At 36.9% G+C, this 17487-nt stretch overlaps 1 protein-coding gene across 2 annotated transcripts in view; it reads right to left on the reverse strand.

Moving 5' to 3' along the window:
- Nucleotides 1-778: 778 nt before the first annotated feature.
- LOC126823770 (rac guanine nucleotide exchange factor JJ) overlaps nt 779-17487 on the reverse strand; it is a 72168-nt gene continuing 55459 nt past the window's right edge. For both annotated transcript variants that reach the window (XM_050552740.2, XM_050552739.2), the window contains exons 3-4: nt 9018-13008; nt 779-3711 (exon numbers count right to left, since the gene is read on the reverse strand). In XM_050552740.2, coding sequence (XP_050408697.1) covers nt 3669-3711; nt 9018-12982 — 4008 coding nt within the window. In that variant the 5' untranslated portion in view covers nt 12983-13008 and the 3' untranslated portion in view covers nt 779-3668. The remainder of the gene's footprint in view (nt 3712-9017; nt 13009-17487) is intronic.

A 17487-nucleotide genomic window follows, 5' to 3' on the forward strand; every position in this document is an offset into this window, starting at 1 on the left:
TACGAGTCTTCGCACTGATCAGCAAAGTTTGTAACACCGATTCGGCTATCTAAGTTACAAAATGCCTATTTAAAACCAGTTGAGGTGATTTATCCCACCAGGGCTCTTGTTACACATTAAATAATGAATCTCCTTCGCATATATAACCTGGCATCAACTTATCTCAAAATGTAAGACAGAACTGTAAAGTAGCCTAGTTAAACGGGGCGAAAGACGGACTAGGGGCTAAGTGAATGGACACAATGTCGCGCTTTGCGTCATGAATTTAGAGTTTTCCGACCGCCTTACTACTAACAATCCCCACTATTGGACGCTTTTCCTCATGTAAAATCAGCGGTCACAAAACTATTCCGACAAACAAACTGACGACATAAGCCCTTTGGCTATAACAAAAATTACTGAAGCTGTTTTGCGTAATACCCTGCATATTTCGACACTAATTTCGATTGGGTACTCGTACAAGCCCAGCTTGTCAGCCTAACAGATTCCTCGATCGTCGTGAATACCAAGTCCCGCGCTTTCAAGCTAAAATGTCTACCTATGATAATCGAGTTGCAAAGTTCAAGGTTCATTCAATGTCACGGTTTCCGTGGAGTTCCGCGATGTCAAAACCTCTGATTGGATGCTAATGCTCACGTGTCTGTAGATAACATAGCTATAAGTTCGGAATTGTAAAGTAAACAAGCAACTTCCAGATGTTGTAAAACTCGTAGTCTTTGCTTCAGGAACATGTATATATGAAAGATCTTTAAATGTAAATATTTTATTGAACATGATATTATAAACAAATCAATGAGTATAGTAATAATCTATATAATAATACATCTAGCTTATTTTCTATAAAAATAATTTATATATAAATCTATATTATTTTAACAGACTCTACTTTCGTTTTGTTTTTATCAATATCAATATATAGTCTATATTTACACAAATAATTGCACAAATGTCTTCATTTGAAAAGCGCATTAACAAACATACATGTGCATACAGTTTTGACATAGTAATAAAGGCCAGCTATCACCAAAGCCATTTCTTTCCGGATTTAAAATGCAAGTTTTCCACTTTCCAATATTGGCGTATCCTGTTGTTGCTGTGCACAAGATACGTTGTTTCCCAAAACAAATCTAAAGAAGTGCCGAGTTGATTTAAATGCAACAATAGTTAACCAACTTTTCAATGGCTAACTTTGTTTAACACTAACTACATGTACCTGACTAATTGGATGAGAAATGGCCAATAAGATGTCTAGATTTAACGAAACGAAGCAATAATTACAGACCTAAATAAATATGTAAATATAATTTGACACAACCATTTTGATTTAAACTAAAATAAATATTTTTTAGTAGATTTTGATTTTCAAAAATAATCTATTTACAATATAATACAATGACAGTAATATGGTGGGTACAATAGAAAGCTAATCAAATGAAAGGTTATTAAATGAAATATGTTTAAACGCAAAAATCTGATTGGATATCATTGACGAACTATTGCTTAAATTCCTCTTTTTATGTAGATCATTAGCTATTAATAGAAATTGTTTATAGGGGTCTTTATACGCGAACCTTAAACCGACCAGACCTCTTTGACATGGGTCAAAACAAGAAGCAGCGGAGAGGAGGGGGGGAGGAGGGGTGGAAAACACCAGCATGGATTTCAGTTTTACGGTTTAAAATTGTACGTCTATATATGAACATAGTAGTCTTAAGATATAACCGATGCTGTGTTCGACTGTCGACACAGTAAGCATTAAATGAAAGTACAATTAGTACTAGTAGCAAATCGACCAATCTGATTAAAACACATATCCTATTTCGTTTCGTTTGTTTATAGTTCAAAATTTCGTTTTAATTGTCTTTACTACACTAGGATCTGGAAGAGTTGTTATATAACCGGCGTTCTGGATGACGCGAGGGATTAGCCGAAGAAACGGTTTGTTACGGAACTGTAGCTATACCACTAGAAACATCAAGGCTAATTGATTAATCAATGTCTGACATCATAAGGTCAAAAGCCGCTCATATGACACCTGAAGCGACCTTCCACTACAACCGGTCAAATCTTCAGGTAGTGTAGGCCATCGAAAATATAAAATATGGATCTGTATTTTAATCAAATTTCAAATCGATTTTCTCGTAATAATTTGAAAACACATTTAATAGTATTGAGTGTACCACATCACTCATTGAACTAGCACAACATATCAACCCAACTCAATACCATTTTTTTAAGATAATCAAAGAGGCTTTGTTCATTTAAGAATGTTCAGATGTCGGCATGATATTGTTTATTGTCCCCCGCCTTTCGAAGAAAGCAGGGGACTATTAAAATGCGTTCGTCCGTCTGTCCGTCTGTCTGTCTGTCCGTCACACTTTTGGTGACACAATAGCTCTCTTTCTAATTGAGCTACAATGTTCAAACTTGGTGTAGGTGTTTATTAGGTCAATGCCTTGTATTAATAAGGTACCTTCAGGACAAATTGGATCGTTTAATCATAGATCCTAGTTCCGAAAAAAAAACGAAATATTAATTATAAAGACAAATGTCTGTAGAGCTCATAAAATGTTATTTATTTAATATAATGCCACTTAAAGATTATAGAAATATATGTCTGATGACATCGACACCTGCTTCTCTAGGGTATTAATTGTTAACAACTTGAGAAATTGTTCTAAGCAATGATTCAAAGAAATTAACGTATCTAAATACAAGTCTCCACCCTACGGATTGTTTAGAGGGTTAAAATTTTTAACAAGTCTTGAAATTTCTCTTAGGAAAGATTCAATGAAAATAATGTGAATACAAGTCTCAACCCAATACATTATTCAATAATTAATGGTTAAATTAGACAAGAAAATAATCAGCGAAAGTTCGAAAAACTAGAATCTGGAAGGTAAAGGGATAAATGCACATATTATATATTAGCTACAACATGTCATTTTAAAATATATACATATATATTCCTCTAAATCAAATATGCATGAAGCAATTATTGGTATAAATATACGCCATTTTAGGGAGTCAAAAACAAGATCACAACAAAAAAAAACGTCTAAAACAACGCCACAAAATACATTAACATCATAAGTAACTGAAAATATGAACAATTAAACGAAATAATATCAATTTTTATGAATATTCACAAGAAAATTTCAACGCACACGTTTGTGTTCTTAATCGTTAATCGCAGATCTATCAACTTCACGAAAACACTGGTCGTACAAGGTTCTTCCATTCTGATTTAATATTGTGTCACAGGTCAACCAATTGATTATATATTCAAATGTTTTCACATATTGGTAATCACTTTAAGATCACTGTTCATTAATCGATTATCGACACATCGATTCACTTCCATTTATATCAGAATCAATTCACCGAAATATCGCGATATTTCACAGTGTCCACATCTCTAAAAACTTCCATGTTCACACAACCAGTTGCATCAAATCGGCACAGACCAATATACCGTTTCTGAATTCTACTGACAAGTATTGTAAATCCACGATCGGTACGACACTAATGTTTCTCACTTTCTGAATAGGTCACATACGTCATATGAAATTTATGCATACATGCCTGCCACGTCATCAGACGGATTGTTTAATTGTATTTGGTAGTTACACAATTAGAAACATTATCTTGTGTGAACGTCTGGATATTCACCTATCAGCTCCACTAGAACTATCATCCAGCTCTCTTGGGCTGAAATATAAAGAAAAGTGATTTCCATAATTAAAAAATAATTGTATAAAAATGAAATGTGGTTTAACCTCCTGGTCTGTAGCATAGCAACAGCGTGAACGTCAAACCTGTAAAGGGATGTATGGAATGGGCATGGGTTTATTTATTATCTCGTCAACCCACTACTTCGCTAATTTTCAACTGTCAAGGGATCTATCACGCGCCCAATTGTGTACTCATTTTGCTAACAATTTTGTATTTAGAAAGTAATGGCATTCGAATCCATATAATACACGACTCGTGTACTGATCATAATATGTTCATTGTGTCTTAAATATCGGCTATTTGGATCCCATTTTTTCACTACAAAATAACAACATCAATATTGATTGAAATGGACCAATATCGAATTCTAATTCCTGTTTGTAATTTCGAATATTATGGAAAATATTGAGTTAGAGGGTTAGCTCCTTTAACATAAATATATTGAAATTAATGGATTATTCTGTAGGTGTATATAATGGTTATAACATAAACGAATATAAATATGCATTGATACACCTTTAGCAATTTAACCCATACACGCCTTTAAATAAAAATGTACCCAATGTAACGAGTGGTATTTATTATTATACAATACATGTTTGTTTCTTTATAGTTCAGTTAACCACTTATAAAACCTTCCATATAGACAAAATGTAAATACATATTTCTTTGATCTTCAATGGGGTTGTTATTAAAATGCTCATTGATGGCGTTTCAATTGGATCAAGGATATGGAACATTAAAGAATATGTCTTAAACATTGGAGGGGCTCATAATAGGACTAGGTCAGACCATATTTTTAAAACAAGAAGGGGCCTCTCTTTTTTCTTCACCTTTAAATTGAAATAAATTTCGGTTCAGTCCATGTCACAGCAAATTAGTTCTCACTAGGGATGAAGCTTGAAACAGGAGATTTCTATGCCACCATGCAATATGATTTCCGGGTAGTAAGAAACATGATATGTTTTTCGATGACCTTTTCCGGAACGTGGTGAGACAGGGGCTTTAAATAACGATATATATCTATGAATAAAACAGGTTAATTGCATGTAAGGAAGGATCTTGGAACCCCGTATGTTCTTCTCAAGCAAATGTTACATAAATTTTTATTATTTAAATATTCATACATTTATTAAAAAGAAAGACCCGTTGTCTGATCTCTAGGGTATCCGATTTGAAGTAGATTAGAACACCCACTGTGGTCATTTACGAGTTCAACGATAAAATAGATAATACTAACTTCACCTTGGTTGTCAAGTACGTTGATGCGATAATATTTGGTCAAAACTTATAACTTCGCAAAGAGAGAGATAGAGAGAGAGAGAGAGAGAGAGAGAGATGACCTTTAGCAGTGGGAGGAAACCGGAGGATCCAAGAGAACCCCACACTCAATGACAGATCTTGTGAATTCACGCACACGCGTTAAACCACTAGACCACCTCAATCCCACTTACATAGAATAAAGTAGCGTAATTTGACAGAAATTATTATAGCAAGAACGACTAGCCCTTTATCTAATTCCTACATAATGCAACTTTAATTGATAGTTGGACAATCAGGTGATATAGTCAGAAAAATAACCTAGATTATGTGCCTTTTTTCATGGGAATAAATTCTTGGGCTACCAGTAAAAGCCTTTGAATACTGAACTTTAAAGGGTGAAGGCGATTATTATATATTTACTTTAAGGTATAGACTATCCTCTATGTCTTTGATAAATGTAATAACAGGTTGTTAAGACTTTCTCTTGGGGATTTCTTTATATAGTCAATGACCATAATAGATGCTAGTTGTATATTAGTATATCAAAGATCGTTGAATAAGTATATATATATATTTTTTCTATGGCCCCATGGTCTAAAGTCAATATTTATCAAGTAAGCATGACCATTTTAAACAAACATCATAAAAAATAAAATACAAGTTCGTCATATAATTGATACGATGAGTGTAGTGTCTATTGAAATGCATTGATAGGTAAAGGGGAACAGCGATCGTAAAGCCACTTGTTGTATTAATATAACGCTTCACTGATATTTGGAGTCGACTTGAAAAATAAATTAAAATGTTACAAGAATACCACCAGTGACGACTAAAGGGGTTAGACTGTCCGACAAAGATCTTGCTTTCGATATATCTTTTTTTTCAAATTTTAATTTAAAAATCACAAAACTAAAAAAAAATACTAGTTTAACAGTTATCATAACTTTGGAAAATGAAATGAATGGGGTTTAACGTTCGTTTTCCTGCATCGACAGGGCTAATGAAGACTGACATAAGCCATGCAGTGTTCTATGAGGGGAATGTTGCCCGGACTGCAGCGGTTCCGCGTTAACTATTCCTCCATTTCCATTAATCAATAAATCTCTAAGATGCACAACAAGGCATGCACGGGTTGACCTCGTTGTTTTCCTGCTCATACAAAAGACTAGACACTTTCTTTGCCAAGCTCCACCCACATCCTGCACCACCGGCAAGGAGAAGCCAGTCTGAAAAATCCCGAGTATCTTGCTCGACCTACCACCGTGATCGAATCCGGAACCTTCTGGTAAGTGACCTAATGTCAAACTCGCCGAGGCGGCACTGGCTCCATCTTTTTTTATTTTAATGTTAACGCGAAAATAACAAATAATTTTTTTTTAGAATTGGTAAGTGTGAATATCGCTATGCAATGTTATACTTTGTTAGCTATGTGAACTCACTCAATTTTGAAGTGGTATCAGGTGTTCTAGAAAAGGTTGTATTCCATCAGTTTCATTATAAATAAAATTTAATAATCGTCATCTATGAAGCGATAATTTCCGCCTATTTTCGTTAAATAATTAAAAGAATGTCCAAAGAAACTATCTTCGATTGATGTCAAAGCAAATTATCGATTTGGCGCCATCTTAAAATTTCCGTTTCGATTTGACAAATACTAAAAAACTAAATAAAATATCAATTTAATTCCATCCTGAAAATTTAAATCAAAAATTCAAAAACATTATGCAGGCGCACCACCAATAACTCTTGTCCCTTTAAATACTATTTAAACGCCATGATAATCTTCCCTAGTAAAACTACAAACTACAAAAGGCCTTTTATAGTATCCCTGGCCGACTGCCAAGTTTATTATTTGTATATAGATATATTCTATATTTTTCTTTCACGGATGATGGACGTGACCTATACAAACATACCTAAACTTACACGATATTTTATGTTTACTCTTAGTTTTCTTTGTATACACTTTCTATAAGCCGTCTTATAGTTCATGGCTACCAGCATCCAGCAGCAAATAACCCAAGGTGTTTTCATTTGTTGATCATGGATTGATATTTTTTTGTGAAACCTCTATAACTAACAAGGTTATTATTTGAACAGGTTGTAAAGATTAAAATGACTGATGTTGAACGTTACACGAGTAACATAATACGTTGAGGTTTTTTTTTATACTGAAAATACAAAATGTACCCACTACGCAGACCTAAAATAGAATTGAAATGGAGTTTAACGTCCTACCTTTCTACACTAACCCGACATACGCCATGTATGTAGGACATTTCATTTACCAAGGGTTCTTTTACATGTACATACAGTGTACCATGCGGGATATTTTGCCAGGACAGCGGCACCACGGTCTGTTCTTAATTCGACTTCCAACTGACAAGGGTTCTTTTACGTACACGTCAACGTGTACACGCGACCTTGGTTATCGTCCCACCCGAACGACCAGACGCCGTTCCTTGCCAGGCCCTCCGCCGTGCACTACTGACAAGGGGTAACCTGTTATGAAAGATTCACATTTTCAACTTTGGAACTGCTCCTTTAAGTAACCCCCGTACTGATGTACTTATTAACTTATTACTATACAGTATAGGTCAATAAAATATAGGTATAAAACATTCATATACTTCTTATTCATTGATAAACCTCTAATAATGGTGTTGTAAGCATTATTTCATGACACCTATCGTAAGAAACCCCCCATGGTCTGAAAAGGTGTTAGTAAATGATCATTTAAATACGAGCGTAAGGGTGATGAAAGGCACGTGAAGTAGTCATTATATATCAAATAGTAACATACGTATTATAAAATACCGTTATTCACAAAGCAAGTAGAGTGTATTCGGGTATGATTTATGATCAGACTCATTCGATAAAACCTGGCGTTATTCAAAGGACCACAAGGCGATATCTACATAGTTGGAAACGGGCATTAACCCCAAGCTAGTAGTAGAAGATACTTGCCCTTAAATCCAAAGATAATCGAAAGGCGTAAGGAAGAAAACTTGTTTGGAGTAGCATAATTCTGATATCTTCAGAGATGATTTAGCGAGATCTAATTTTTGATCAGTTCCTTTATAATTGTGTTTTTACATTCACAGCAAAATGGAAATTCATTTTTTTACCTATCAATGAAGATCGCAGAAGAGCTGATCACCATTAAGAATATTTTTGACTAGCATGTTAAGAGTACATGGTTGTATATGACTATTATTTGGGTATGGTTTCCCTTTAAATTGCCGCAATTTTTTCTATTAGGATGAATTGACAGTGGATGATGAAATAGTGTTAGATATAAACTTGAGAAAAGACAGTCGAGACACCTTTTAATATATGTCTATTGATATACTGTGTCACATCAGACTGTAATTTATGCTAATTATATGTTTGAGAGATACATTCATTAATAATTAGTTATTTTATATAATTATGTTTGACAGACATAAACACGTCACATATTTCGCACAATTTATCCTTTTATTCCCCATAAAAAAATACAAAAAAAGCTCGAAATCATTAGTTTTTTTATTTGTACTTTCATTACCCTCGTGTTTACGTAATTAAAATGTCATTAAGTACATGATAAAGTATGGCGCATTAAATGCTTTGGGTGAACTTTTAAACATACAGTGAAATCGCGACCAATGATCAGCCCAGTCTTACGGACCACTTACTGGTCCTAATAGCATGATTTCACTGTGTAGGCGTCTGACTTTGAGCAAAATCGCGACCAACGATCACCCCAGTATTACGGACCAGCGGGATTAGTTTTTTTATTTGTACTTTCATTACCCTCATGTTTACTTATATTAAAATGTCATTAAGTACATGGTAAGGTATGGCGCATTAAATGCTTTGGGTGAACTTTTAAAAATACAGCGAAATCGGACTGTGTAGGCGTCAGACTTTCAGGTTACTCATATTGTTTAAAATTAAAATTGAAATAACTACCGCATAGCGTATTGCTATAATCACGTGTAAAGACTTTCATTATACTGAATTTCATTATCACTTACCTCAAAGACGGATAAGCCGGGTTAAAGATGACAGTTTTAAAACCAGCATCATCGTATACAATCTGACCGCTAGTTGGCGTCACCATGCTAGGCACCGGTATCTCCCGATTATCTTCTACTTGTACTCTAACAATTCCTTGGTTTGTTTTAGCAGGACTCAGTTGGTCGTCCACCTCCTCGTCACTAGAATAATACACCGGATTAGCCCTTTGTTCTCCTGAATTTTCCGACCTCTTTTCCTTTTTGGATTTTGATATAACATTCTGTGGACCATGATGGAAGTCGGTGAGCAATGTTCCTATTGACGCATGATCCAGCTCCATTTGGGCTGGCCTTCCATTAGACATGATATCTATCATTCTCTTTTTCTCGAAGGACATCTGTCCATTTAAAGACATCTCAGATCCGTGCATTCGGACGGGTCCATTGGATATATGATTCATCATCGGCTGCTTCTGATGAATCTTGGAATCGTCCATAGTTTTTCCTCCAAAGAGCATGGACAGATCGGGTCCCGGAGCGAGGAACATGCTCTGGGTATGGTGGGATCGTATAGGACTAGAAGGAGTGACAGAGTTTAACAAATATGCCCATTGCTGAGAAGTTGAAGGTGGGGATACCCCCATCATCCTCATATAGTCACCCATTTGATTCATTTCGCTCGAGGTAAAATTGTTTGGCATGGAAGTCATAGTTTGATGGATGGGGTTATAGTTGATTCCCAGAGCTGGTTGTTGAGGTATATTAGAAGTTAAAATGGGATTGTAAGTGGTGGAAGGCTGAATCAAATTATGAAGACTCTTGTGATGTGTTGGAGGTACGCCGATGCCTTGTTGGTTTTGGAGAGCTTGAATCTGTTGCTGCATTTGTTCAGATTGAAGCTTCTGTAATTTTTCCTGACTACTCAGATCTCGAAGTCGCCTGTATTCAAGTTCCATTTCCATCTGTTTTACTCTTTCTCTTTCCATTTCCAGTTCCTTTTGTTTGATTTGTTCTGCAATCTGTTCTTCCCACTGTTGCCGTTCCTGCTGTCTAACTGTTGATTCGTAACTCAATTTCTTTTTCTTTCTCCTATGTATTTTAGGAGCTCGCCCTTCGTTTTCCTCCTCGTCAGCTCCTGTGGTAGTCGAGGTAAAATCCGGTAGCACTACTATTTGACCATGTCCGCTAACATACGCAACTCCAGCGCGTTTCAAGTTTTTAACATCCTGTTCACTAGCAGGAGGATCATCAGGTAAATCGAATCTTATATCCTCGACGCCCATTCCACCGGAATCTGAATCTTCACTGTCGGAATGCTGTCTGGAATTCGCCGTCGGGTACGACTGACTAACGTTTGTAGATGAAAGTCGCCAGTTTGTTTGGTCTGTTTGATAATCCCCTAAATCAGAATTTCGTTGACGTCTTAAAAGTTTACCAGAAGCTCTACTTAAAGATCCAAAGGCGTTTTTGACACCCTTGTGAACAGTCTTTTTAAGTTTACGGATGCTGCCATATTTATTGGCATCATCCGGCACAGCCACTGCTTGCTTATATTTGCGATTCTTTTTATCTGGTCTTTGAAGACTTCCCGTTTTGAGATCTTGTACTTTTCCAGGTATAATTTGTGATTTGAATCCTTCAGATGTTGTCCGCTGATGAGAATAAAATACCTGATCAGTCATATCTTCGTCAGAGCCAAGATCATCCTCAGGAGTCCAATCCTTACTAAAGTCAGAGCTTTGCGATTTCACAATTGACCCGTTTTGTTCGCCATTTACTGTATGTGTGCTAGAGCCTAGGTTATTTATACTACTTAAACTTTTAACTTTCTTTGGGGCTACCTTAGGAGGGATTTTAACTGGAGAGGTAACACTCACACTTCTTGTGGGTGGTTCCATGTGTTCGCTCGGCTCCGGTTCCTTTTTACTAACAACAACGCGACCTATTTGTGCCTGGAATCTTGTTTTTGACATTAATTCGTCGATACTCTGTGACCGCTTCATGCGATCGTCACGATCAGTCAGAGCTTTGCTCAACTGCTCCTTAAATACAGCCTGTTCATCTTTTGGTTTTGATGGAACAGGCGTTGTCTGTTTCACGATTCGCGAGCCGCGGGCTTGGGCGGCTAATATTATATCATGCTGTAAAAGTGAGCTTAGTTTCTTTTGATTGGTCTCTTTGGTGGGCGTCTTCATGGTTGTAATTGTCTCGGTCTGTTTCAACTCCTCGGTATTAGAGGAGTGGCGTTTGACTTCCGACACAACTTTTTCGATTGTTTCTTCTACTTCCTTTTCAGCTTCAATCGAGACGTCCAATTTTGGTTTCACCTCTTCCATTTGTACACTGTTAGTATCGGATTTCGTTCTTGACTCAACAGAATATAAGCTTATGTTATCTGACATTGTTGATATGGTGTCAGTTGACATAGAAACCACTTCATCCCTTTGTTCTTCTTTCTCTTTTTGTTGTTCTTTCACATCTTGTTCCTTCTCTTTTTGTTCTTTTTCCTTTTTTTCTTCTGCCTCCTTTTGCTCTTCTTTCTCTCTCTGTTCTTCTTTCTCCTTTTGCTCTTTGTCCTTGTGTGTGTCTGCATCTTCTGTAAGCCCTTTTTCTATCTTCTCCTCGACTTGATCGCGAACAGACTGAAGTCGAAGCTCAAGCTCTGAAAGTTGGCGTGCGGGTTTGGGCATAACTGGTGGTGATTTAAAAGAATTTGAACGCGACACCGTAATTTTAGTGACACCATTTGTTCGCGGAGAAACCCCGCCAGGCGTTGGCGCCGGGCCTTTCTTCCGCGGAGTCGACGAAGGAGTGGATCCGTTGGATGCAGTTGAATATGATGAATCGGTTGAAAGTTGTCGCTTGGTTCGGGGCATGGAATTGGTTTGAAAATCTAAATTGTAATCAACAGGAGGTTCAATGATACCGTTTTGATTAGGTGGTTGTGGTGCACGCTTCTTTTTCCTTTTGCTTACACCAGTGTCCGACGAGCTAGCAGTACTGGTACTACTTGCAACAGAAAACGATTTAGTTTTCATAGATGGCATGTAGTTGTAATGATCAAACGGTGACGGTTTAGCGTTAGACTGTACTGCAAGATCATCACTAAGGTCAGATATCTTCTTGCCCGTTCTTCGTTCCAGTTCTTCGAGGGTTGATTTTCGTCGCGCCTCAGCTAGTTGGGCGTAAGTTAAATTAAACGACTCGTCCATTTCGAAATTACTTTTGACGGGAAGGGATGATCCACTAGGTAAGGAATTAGAATAAGGATCCTTTCTCCATTCATTATACAAATGTTCTCTTGGATCCTCAAAGATTGTGCTCTCGTTATTCAACAGACTCGTAGTTGTGGACTGCTGACGGCGGTGGCCCTTTATCTTCGCATTTCGATCGAGAGAATTTGTTCGAGTATGACTCACACCGTTTATCACTTTTCCATTTGGTATCTCCATGCCATTGATGGTTATATCATGCTCAAATATTCCAGAGTCATTATTCCCCGAGTCGCCATTACAATAATTGTTATCGCCGTTACTAAATTTCGAATTTCGTGGAGTTGAAACACCATTGGGTGATTTCACATTGTTTTCAAAACCTTTCGAAATCTGTATTTTTTTGTCTGGGGTCACGATGGGTCCATCCAAATTTTGCTTGATTGGTGTTTTCTGTGTATTATCCTGGTGATTTTCTTTGTCTCCGTCAAAATCCAATGCAAATCCTTCATCAGAATCCTCCGCTTTGTAGATATCGGCGATCTCTGGCATAAATTTGCTTAGCTCCTGCGAAACTGGACGCAAATTTGATCTGCCGTCCAGGGGTATGTTTCCCGGAAGCACTTTATTTCCCTCGACGACATAATTTGGTATTTTGGGCTGTGGTGGGGCTGCTGGGCGTTTTGGTGGGCCTTTTGTTTTCACGGATTCGGACCTTGTAATTGCCGTGTTGGTCGACAGATTAAGCTGTGCACTCGAATTCTGTCCCATTTTGCTTTAGTTCATCTCCACAATTCCTGAAAAGACAAACATAGAATAATAAATAGAGGGTAACTTATTATGACGTAACATCATATTCCAAATTCAGTTATCTCGAATAAATGAAATGAAATGGGGTTTAACGTCCTACTTTTCTTCTCCTAACCTGGGCTAATGAAGACGGTATCTCGAATAAACTTTTGTCGCCCGAAATATTGAGGAATAATGGTACCAAAATCATAAAAGCAGTCAAAATAACTTGATTATGTTGTAGATCTCCTTGTGAGAAAAACACACGGAGTATCCTAACTAGTTCAAATTTAGAAGAAGGTATTTTACTCAACTGTTCAACAAAAACCAAGAACGTACATTACATTGAACACAGCACAGTCAATCCCAAATTAGCTGCCCAAATCAAATTTAACAGAGTGGTTTACAATATATTTCCCATACACTGCTGTCCCTGTGTATCGGACCACGTACCAAGTTGGTTTATTTTCTGCACTGACTGGGATAATAAAGACGAATTCCAGTTATTACAGAGACTGTGATAACCTAATGACACAATATTGTAATGGTATACAGAAATGGCTGAGTAGCCTAACTTCAGACTGATTGATAATATTCTAATGATATATGGTATTAGGGGTTAGTAATCGAGAGATTAACTACTCGGCAATATACAAGGGGAAAATTGACGACATTTATTAACATAACAAGTCTACAATCAACCCTCTAGACAAGGATTTAAATGGATTTAAACATCTGCGAGATTTAAAAATTTAAAGATGAAATGGACAATCGAGGCTATGTCTCGGTTGTCAAGTACCGTTGCAACGACAATGAATGATATACGCTTTATCTTCAAACGGTGATAACTTTGCCCAGAATAAAGTATTTGAATGACATTTTCAATACAAATAATATTCATACTTCAATATCTATTATAGCAAGAACGCCCAGCTCTTTATCTTAATCTTATATAATGCATCTTTAAAGGGACTGGACCATCTGTTTCTACATTTTAGACAGCTACTGGCAGAAAATAGAAATTCAAACAGTCTTCCTCGATTCTAGGCCAAAAAGTCAACACAAATTTCTATGCAAATTGCTAAGAGAGAATTGCTACATGTATAGATGCACTACAAATCGTCATCGAGAAAGGGGAAGTAATTACTAGATTGAGTAATATTATTAATTACGAATTATGGAAAAACGTAACTGCTTGATTATTACATCTCGAAACAAATTACTTTGGAGGAGTTGAACGGGACAGCAACCGAGTGGACCACTATTCGTCACGGCGAACCACCTATAATTGGATTCTTATATAATAAACTCAGCAATATGAATATAAGAAGACCAACCATGGCCTACTCTATTTACTTCTAACACTTGTTAATTCATCAAAATCATACATTGCCCCATATAACTATTATACGTCATAATTATGTGTACACATGTACATACGTGTCATTATTACGTTAAACACACACGTTTATGTAATTTACTTAGGTTTAAATACCGAAGTAGTTTATATATGATGCCCGTTCAAATTAATATGGAAAATGATTTTATTTGTTGAAAGGGCATATTTTTTGAATTTATAAAGACGTCAAATTAATCTGGGAATTGTTTTTGCTTGTTGAAAGGGCATATTTTTTGAATTTATAAAGACGTCAAATTAATCTGGGAATTGTTTTTGCTTGTTGAAAGGGTATAATGTTTTGAATTTATGATTTTACTTAGCTCCCCGTAGTAGCATTTTTCGGCCATAAACGTCATCTTAGTCGGTATTATTTCTGTGGTGAACCGAACAGTATGCCACCATCCTCACAAACTAAGAACAGTCTTTTTCAACTTTCTAAATTTTAAATTTGTTGATAAAGATCACGACTGGTGATAATACTAGGTTGACGACGATGATTCGAACATTTAGCTATAATGCTGATTATCGGCGATGGGTGATACAACTTTTATCATGAATAACCAAACGCTTAACAATAATAACAGAACGTCAAGGTGGAAAATAATAATCCTTATTGATATATTAGAGTGATTGCCCCTGATCATTTCAATAGCCCGATACTTAACAATGCACAGCCTTTATTCAATTTTAATAAACCTGCTCCTATGTACACGTCTCTCTCTGCATTTTATAAAAGGTGGCCTTGAGATTAGGCAGATTACATTAGTGCGGAGAAGTGAGTGACTCGAGCTGAAAGAGGGTCTTGTTTTCAAGACTTCGTTGATTTGTACAGGGACCTGTGACATCAACTCAGCGCTATGTAGAGAGAGGGTGGGAGAGGGGGTTTTATCGTCCACCCCATACAAACTAGGCCATTTAGGGGCTAACATATAGTTCAGTTGTATGTCAATAATTCGCTTGCGCACTTGACTCAATGATATACCTTATGCGCACGTTTTATTAACCTAATTGCCCTACCCGCTTTTCAATATCGATTTTTTTGTCAGTTCGATTTTGGTTTTCTTTCGTTTTAAATTCCATATTTCATATTCTATCAGAGTTATTTCACTTAAAGTCTGAAATATTGTGTTATTGTGTCGTGTTGATAATTCTGAAACCACAGCATTTCCAATGACGTCAAAACATCGTCCATTGACCTATTTATAAACTCATTGCCAGGGCTTGGGAGATAAAAACCTAAGAGCATAAAGACGATGACGCAAAAGTGATGATGTCACCAGCATGGCCTTGGCAAGATCAAAGCATTAATGGCTACGTGGTCAGACTGGGCACGCTCGTCATCTTAATGTATAAACCTATTTTAGTACCCGGAGCGATTCCTTTGTATGAAATTTACCTTAGACGCCACCGTGCAAAAGGCAATGTGTCGTTAATTAAGGAAATGGAATTGAACAGGCCTAATAATCGATATGGCGTCTTCTACCCATGCTAGCCCAAGCCTATTATATGGCTTCTCGCAAGTGTTTTAAGAAACACTTGTCTCCAATATCACCCAAGGTAGAAGCGGACGTAAAGCCTTAAACAATAACAAGTGACGATGTTTATTAGTATAGTAAATCTTTCTTAACACTTTATCAAACATAACCTCGAATATTCCCAAATGCGTATTTTTTTTTCCTTTCAATTAGAGGGCGTCACGGCTTAATTTATACAGAGGTGACAGACTACATTTCAATAATTTACGGTCACAATTTAAAACATCAAAGAATTTTACCCCAAACTTCAAGACGATAAACATACTCAAACATTGAATGTAATTCAAGATTCTATGTCAGGAAAAAATGACAATTGGAATGACCGTCTTGACCCAGACAGACACTACTCCAGGTGATTGTCTGGACCAGGTAATTATACCTTATAACGTCCACAGTACGACGTCCCCGTACATTGACCACTGGAGTCAGAGGTCACGAGAGGTGACAGGTCAACCAATACTAATAAAACAGGTATGACTAACCAGCGATTTTATTGGTTATAACATGCCTCAATGATTCTATCTTGTTAACCGGTTTTTAAAAATCTCTTAAAGGGTGCGTTCCTTAATCCATTTTATCGTCTTGAAAATAATACATACATTTCAAGTCAATAGGTTTATTAACCTATTGTCAGCATCAATGTAAATAAGTGCAATAGTTCATAAAACTAAAATATCTATGCTTTGATACAACCCATCCACGTAAGGAAAAAGAATGAAATGGGGTTTAACACCCTACTTTTCTACCCCGACTGGGCTAATGAACACGGGCATACGCCATACCGTGTGCTATGAGGGACATTTTATCCGGACAGCCGCTCCACGGCCTACCCCTATATCAAATTCCAACTGTTTTTTACGTGCATGCAAAGTAGTATACAGGACCTCGGTTTTTCGTCCCATTAGAAGTACTATACGTTGTTCCTTGCCAGGCCGTCTATCCTGCTCCATAGACAGGGGTGATCCACGGCGAAAAATCTCGAAGAACTTTCTCGGTCAATGCAGAGATCGAACACGGGACGTCAGGGTTAACGATCCAACAAGACCTTACTCACCGAGGCACCGTGGCTGCCAGTCACCATTTCTTAAACTTTTAACAGAATATAAAGTCTATTCATATATGATCATGAGTTGTCAACCATCTTCAATAGAAGGCTAGATCTCGCCTTAACTACGTACATCTTGTAAAACTCGCGGTCGTTGCTTTAGGAACATGCTTGTGAACAGGATTGTAAATGTAAGTCATTCCATTGCGTTCCCCGTTAACATCCACAAATGAAAGCGGGTCCAGTACGTAAACTGTTAAAATAGCAATAGTGTTATTAATTTATACAAACCAACCATGACCAGTGATATATTATGACCATTTTCAACATTTATGGAACTGACAAACATCAGTGTTTGAAAACTCTAATTCCTACACTAGTTGGATACCACAGTAACGTTTCTGTACAATAAGTGACAGCAGGTGGATGGCCGAATGGTTAGCGCGTGTACCTGGCAAAGAGTAGGGTCGCCTATCCAGCCTCGTGGATTTTCTCCGGGTCCTCCGGT

This window comes from Patella vulgata, chromosome 6 (assembly GCF_932274485.2).
Source record: "Patella vulgata chromosome 6, xgPatVulg1.2, whole genome shotgun sequence".
Taxonomy (NCBI): Eukaryota; Metazoa; Mollusca; class Gastropoda; family Patellidae; genus Patella; species Patella vulgata.